Raw genomic sequence first — 7,279 nt, forward strand, 5'->3', positions numbered from 1 at the left:
CAGTTCTTGCTGACACCTCCTGGACATGGACAAGAAGACGATGGTAGCGACATATACGGGAATTAGTCGCTGTCTTTTCAATTATGCTACGCCATTATAAACCTCAGTTAGCAGTGACTCTCAGTGTCGAGGATTCTAGACGGCCCAGAATCATGAACACCGAGTTGCAATAATTTTGTTTAAATAATTTCGGTTTGAATCAACCGTATTTTTTTGCACCGAAGAACTGAAATAACCTTAGCTTCGTTACAAGAACATTATACAATTGTTATTTAAAAAAAAGATAATTTTTTTATTCACAATATTTTGAACAGCATTCATCTTTAAAAATAATACGAATAACAACAATTTTCACTTAATTAATGAAACAATTTTACATAAAATGTATGCGATTGAATGGAAATAATTGACTTAGATTCTAATGACTACTACTAACTAGGTGGAGTGACGTGGATTTTTTTAGGAGGATTGTTTGGCAGCTTCAAACATATTTCTAGAAATGATTAAACGTTGAATTTGAGATGTGCCCTCGTAGATTTGATAGATCTTGGCGTCGCGCATTAATTTTTCGACCGGGTATTCAGTATTAAAGCCATTGCCTCCGAAAATTTGTACAGCATCGGAGGCTATTTTGTTAGCCATATCGGCAGCATGACATTTGGCAATTGAAGCGTAGTAACTGTTACGACGTCCTTGATCCACTTCCCAGGCGGCAAGGCGATAAGCCAGACGACCAGTTTCAACACCGATAGCCATATCGGCAAGCATGAATTGCACTGCTTGGTGGTAGGCAATGGGTGAGCCGAAAGTTTTACGATCCAACGAATATTTCAAAGCTTCGTCAAGGCAACGTTGGGCCAAACCAACAGCACCAGCCGCTACAGGGGCGCGTGTCTTATCGAAGGTACCCATGGCAATTTTAAAGCCAGCACCCTCGCCAATAAGTACATTTTCTTTTGGAACGCGAACATCTTCGAAGGTGATGCCACGTGTATCGGAAGCGCGTTGACCCATGTTAATTTCTTTACGGCCGGGAGTCAAACCGGGTGTATCGCGTTCCACAATGAAGCCGGTGAAAGCTTTGCTGGCAGGAGCTTTGGGATCAGGATTGGTGCGAGCCAAAACGAAGTACCAGTTGGCTACACCACCATTAGTAATCCACATTTTTTGACCGTTGATAATCCATTCGTCACCTTTCTTTTCGGCACGAGTCTTAACGCCAGCAACATCTGAACCTGCACCCGGTTCGGTTACACAGTAAGCGGCAACAAGAGGTTCTTCAATTAGGCGACCTAAATACTTTTTCTTTTGTTCGTCATTAGCAGCAATAATAATGGGTGTTTGCTGCAATACAAAGCGATTATTTAATTATGAGTGTATCTCGGAATGATTAAATCAAACTTACGCCCAACGAACTAGCCTCCATCGCAGTCATAATACCAGTACAACCGTATGCCAATTCTTCGGCAATCAAACAAGTTGTGAAGTTGTCCAGTCCTAAGCCACCATATTCCTGAGGAATGTGGTTGTTCATAAGACCCAAAGACCATGCTTTTTTCACGATATCCCAAGGATACTCGCCAGTCTTATCGTATTGACCAGCTACAGGAATAATTTCCTCGCGAGCAAATTTACGGGCCATGTCCTGCATTTGTTTTTGTTCTTCGGTCATACCAAATGAGGGACCACTCTCAGAGACGTGTGACACAGACACGTAAGAGCGGCTTGCCAGTTGGCGTACCGAACGTGTAGCAACCTGGAAAATATTAAGTTTTTAATTAATTAATTAATTTGCATGAATGTTTCTAGGCAATATGCAGTGGCAAAAATTCAGATTTTCTCTTTTAATGAGAGAAATTCATATATTTAAATGGGATGGCATTTGAATTCGTTATGTATATTTATGTATTTAAAGTAAATTTTAAACCAACTGTAAAGTGATCGTGTAACAATAGGTTTGCATTTCCAGATCACTTTCATTAGGTTTTTTCTATTTACCTTTAAATAATTGACTATCAACTTAACTGATAAACTGATTTTACAATAAATTAGAAAATACTTTGTTTTGATAAAGCTATTTATTGTACATATTGTTGGTATTTTAATATATGTATAATTTAAATACATATGTGAACTAGATTTTCTTATCAAATATTTAGTTTATTTTTATTCCTACATGACACGCAAAAAAACTTCTTCAATAGACTAAATTTGTAGAAGTGTGTAGGATCATATAAATGATAAAAAAAATTTTTAATAATAATCCATATTAGAGTGGTTTAAATTTACCATTTATTTTTAGCTGCAATTCATTTGGGAGGAATATCATTCGAAATTTCTTTGAAAATTGTCAACATTTTACAATTATTGGAACATAATTCTACAATGTCTAGTTTTAGCGAAAATAAAGATTTTGCAATTTGCAAATCAATAGGAGAATCTCCTATTAATAATTTGGGGGATTCAAACGGTCAGCTATTAAGTCATATTGTCATAATGTTCTAATATATTATGATAGTTTAAACCATTGTTAACCAAACTATGACAACAATAGATTTACTTCGTATTCTGAAAATATCCTTCACTGGCAACACTTGTAAAATAACTCATGTTCGTTTTTTAATTTCGGTTTCACATGTATAAGAAACTCACACATAGACGGTGCCTGCGGGCGTACTGCTGGAGACCAATGGTTTAAATAATAGAGAAACATAGAGCGGAAACTAGAAAAAAACTCAAACAAAAAAATTACTCAAAATAATCACACATACGAATGTTGTTTTTGTTTTCACATAGTTTTTTTCTACTAATACATTCTCACCACTTAGGTTTCTGACAACTGAGTTAGGTCTTTGACAGCAGAGTTCCGCTCTATGTCTATTCTCTATGGTTTAAACACATTGTTCTTGTGCTTCAAACAAAAAAAATTTTATTTTATGACAAAAGTCTTATTAATTTAGAACTTTTTTGTTTGAAACACAACTAAATATTGTTTAAACTATCATAATATAGTAGGACATTATGACAATATGGCCTAATAGCATACCGTTTGAATTGCCCAATTATGTTTGAAAGTTTTCGAAAATAGCTTTCAGATAAACAAAGTTTCGAATTGTTTTTATAATTTTACAGTATCTTTATTTGGTTATTTAAATAATTTCTCAAAATTAAATTTTTCCACTGAAAAATTGTTTAAAAGTAAAAACCGAAGAATAATTGTCGGTTTCGGTTTTAGGCCTTGAAAAACCTGCCTACTTCTTTGTCATGTATGTTTTTGCTGGTTTTTTTCTATTTTGGAACAAGTTGCTGCACAATAATTTCAATTGTTAAAAGGAATTTATTAAATATTCAGAAGAGATTCTGATTTTAAAAATCCCGATTCAATACTATAATCATATGAAAATGAAATTTGTTTACAAAGTCACTGTCGTTTTAACGTTTATATTTTTATCTTATTATGAAAAATATCTTCATCTTTATAATGTATGTATTTGTTTAAATATATATACATATGTACATTTAATTTTAAGAAAATACCAAAATTTTCAAAATACCGTTTTTTCATAATATTACTTCGATATTCAAAATCTGTAGTCATGTTATGAGCACAAGAAAAATTTTAATCTACGAAGGTTAAATTTGGCAAAAATGAAGAAAAATGTTATGGATAGAAATAGAATATTGGAGTTACTTATGATTTGATAAATTAGTATAAAATTTAATATACATATGTATGTATATTTAAAAAAATACATAAAAAATATATTTTTAATAATAAGAAAAAAATAAATTGTTAAAACGACAGTGACTGTAAACAAATTTCATTTTCATTTGATTAAAAACAACACACCAACAATAACTCGAGTATTAAAAAAATCTCAAAATAAAGAGGGGCAAAGTACAAAAAAACATATACATAATAATGTAGATATGTTTGTTTGTATGCCAGAATATACATATATGTATATATGTATGTATGTACGTAAATATCAATGCCTGAAATTTGCATTGAAAACGGGTACAAAGTGAGTGTGTGTATGCCTGTATTAAATATATGTATGTAAGTTTGTATGATTTTATGTTGACGTCAAAATTAGTCTATCTCTCACATACATATGTATCTCTTTTTTTTCTGTTATTTCAGTTGCAATAATGTTTTTTTTAAACTTTTAAAGAGAACAATTAAAATGTATTGCTCAATATTTGGATAATTTGTAAGCAAAAACACAAGTAGTTATACTTACTCTATTTAAAAATGCCATTGTAAATTAATAATATCAAAATATTTTTTTTATTGTTTTTAATGAAAAATAAAATTAAAAAAAAATACAAATATTAAGTGTGTCACTAGTTTCACTCCACTTCTGCTCCTAACAGCTGCACAATAACTAATGACTTAACGAAATGCCAAAATTGTACTCGTATACAACCTGCATATGTACATTCATATTCATTCCCTCTTATCACCAGTGAGCGGACATTGGACCCTCGATGTTTGTTTGTCTACTTGTTGATTTCTCTTTGTGTTAATTACGCTACGTTACGTTTGCAGTGTCTGTTATTCTTACGTTACTAAAGTGGCCAGGTTATAGTGTTTTTCATCATAAATTAATTATGGGAATACAAAATGTATATTAACAAGTAAGAGAGCTATATTCGAGCTTCACCAAATTATACTTCAAAATAAAATTTTTAATATTTTTTGGTAAACAAAATTGATTTTTTTCCAGTACGCCAACTGACCCTATAAAGTATATATATTCTGGACCCTAATAGATAGCGGAGTCGATTAAGACATATCCGTCTGTCTGTTGAAATCAATTTTCTGAAGACCCCAGATATCTTCGGCATCCAAATCATCAATAATTCTGAGAAGGGTATATATTAGGGTGATCGATTCTTCGACATTTTTTAGAAACCGGTTTTCGGTTTCTTCGAACAATTGCAATTTAATATAAACCGGTTTCGGTTTCGGGTTTTTAATAATAACCGGTTAACCGGATTTTTGACAAAATATTAAAACGCCTAGAAATAAGAAGAAAACATGTAAGAGTGCTATATTCGGCTGTGCCAAATCTTATATACCCTTCACCAAATTATACTTCAAAATTTTAAATATTTTTAGGTAAACAAAATTTATTTTTTTTCCAATTGTTTTTTCATTTTTTGGAAAAAAAAATTTTAACATTTTTTTTTTTAAAATTTAAATTTTTTTTGAAATTTAAAATTTTTTTTTTTTGTTTTTTCAATTTTTTTTATGAAAAAAAAATTCGGGTTAAAAAATATTTATTCCGATTTTGACCCATTGTAGGTCCAACTTACTATGGTCTTATATACTTCGTTGCAAATGTCTTTGAAATATCTATCAGTAGATATCCATATTGTCTATATTAATGTCTTAGTAATCCAGATAGAGGTCAAAAATAGGTCAAAAATCGTGGATGTCCTGGTTTTTTCCTCATATCTCAGTCATTTGTGGACCGATTTTGCTGATTTTAAATAGCAAACTTCTCGAAAGCATGTCTGACAGAATTATTGAAGATTTGGATCCCGAAGATATCTGGGGTCTTCAGAAAATTGATTTCAACAGACAGACGGACATGGCTTAATCGACTCCGCTATCTATAAGGATCCAGAATATATGTATATACTTTAGAGGGTCGGAAATGAAAAATGTAGAAATTACAAACGGAATGACAAACTTACATATATATACCCTTCTCACGAAGCTGAAGGGTATAATAAGATAAAGAATATACATGTATTCCAATTACAAAAAGTAAGCCTTTTTAAAACGCTTAAATACTTTTTAATTCTAATTTTGATTACTTCTTTTAACGTTCACAAGGTCTTCGGGTCAAATTCGAATTTTGATATTAAAATTGAATTTTTTCTAAAAGTGAGTGTTTTATGAATTTTATTTAATTTCAGATATCAACAACTACGTTTTAGAAACACAAATCTGCCAAAAAAAAATATCTATAAAATTTTTTGCACTTAAGGTCATAGGGTCAAATTTGACTTGGAGCTAAAATCTTAAATTTTTGTTACGCACAATTAAGTTAAATGTTTTCAGAACTTTGGTAGCACTACCACATATCCGTCTCTTTTCATCATACTTGCTGAACATTATACACATTTGTATGAAAACTGGGATTCCCCTTGTAAATACCAAAGCTATTGTTTTCTTAAGATATTCAGGTCAATTTTGACACATTTTGAAATTAAAATTGAGTTTTTTCTAAAATGAGTGGTTGATATTTTACGACTTTTATTTTCAAAAGTCAACAACTACGTTAGCCACTGTGGTTCCAAATCATAATCTAGGTGGACATAATTATTTGGCGATCTTTTTATATAGAATTGGTATCTCCGATTCCAAAAAAAAAATGTTTAAAAGAATAATATAAACTTTTTTCAAGTTACAGTAGGGTCTAGATATACATATAAAAATCATTAATAAAAAATTAAAAAAATACGTTTTCATGTGTTTCTGAAACTAAATTTTTAAAAAGATCTGTATTTGCTATATTTCAAGTTACAGTAGGGTCTAGATATATAAAATTCAATAATAAATAAAGAAATATTTCTAAAAATTCCATTCCGTAAAAATTGAAAAAAAAGTATTTCGGCGGGTGCTGGCGGCTACAATTTCTTTACAAAGACATTCCCCAGAAGTTTCTTTAAATGATGTATATAGTCATTGGACGGGCTTCGACTGTCTTTTTTTTGGCAAGCTATATAACATTCTTAGAAAAAAACAAGTAAGAGTGCTATATTCGGCTATGCCGAATCTTATATACCCTTCACCTTTGTTGTGGATGCATTATTATTTTTTATAATAAGTATATAGGTATGTATGTACATTGCCCACTTTCAGCGTACAGCATCCTAAATTTATCAAGAACACAAAAAAAAACAACAACGCCAAACGAAACAGAACATCAAAAGAAAAAACAAAAACAAAATACGCAAGGCAATGAAACCAACACACATCCAAACATACGTTTAATTGTATAAAAAACAACAACAACGCCAAAAGAAACAAAACACAAAAGAAAAACAAAATACGCAAAGCATGCACATTCAAACATACGATTTGTTGATTTTTTGTCAAAAAAACCAACACACAACCAAACAAACGTTTAGTTGTATAAAAAACAACAACAACGCCAAAAGAAACAAAACACAAAAAAAAAACAAAATACGCATTGCTTGCACATCCAACCATACGTTTTGTTGTTTTTTTGTCAAAGCATGCAATACATTGTGTTTTTTG

The 7,279-nt window shown here is 31.1% G+C and overlaps 1 protein-coding gene across 1 annotated transcript; it reads right to left on the reverse strand.

Annotated features, from left to right (window-relative positions):
* Positions 1-265: 265 nt before the first annotated feature.
* On the reverse strand, positions 266-4,402 carry Mcad (Medium-chain acyl-CoA dehydrogenase). Its single transcript, XM_065506214.1, has 3 exons — positions 4,245-4,402; positions 1,406-1,756; positions 266-1,344 (listed from the first exon to the last, which is right to left on the reverse strand). The coding sequence occupies exons 1-3, from the start codon at positions 4,260-4,262 to the stop codon at positions 460-462; spliced, it is 1,254 nt and encodes a 417-aa protein (XP_065362286.1). The 5' UTR covers positions 4,263-4,402; the 3' UTR covers positions 266-459.
* Between the last annotated feature and the right edge of the window lie 2,877 nt (positions 4,403-7,279).

Source organism: Calliphora vicina, chromosome 3 (assembly GCF_958450345.1).
Source record: "Calliphora vicina chromosome 3, idCalVici1.1, whole genome shotgun sequence".
In the NCBI taxonomy this organism is placed as follows: domain Eukaryota; kingdom Metazoa; phylum Arthropoda; class Insecta; order Diptera; family Calliphoridae; genus Calliphora; species Calliphora vicina.

What these genes read in the sequence shown, in the direction of transcription:
- Mcad (XM_065506214.1), bottom strand. An exon ending in TGGAGGCTAGTTCGTTGGGC is followed by an intron (nt 1,345 to 1,405) that starts GTAAGTTTGATT and finishes TTTGTATTGCAG; the next exon opens with CAAACACCCATTATTATTGC.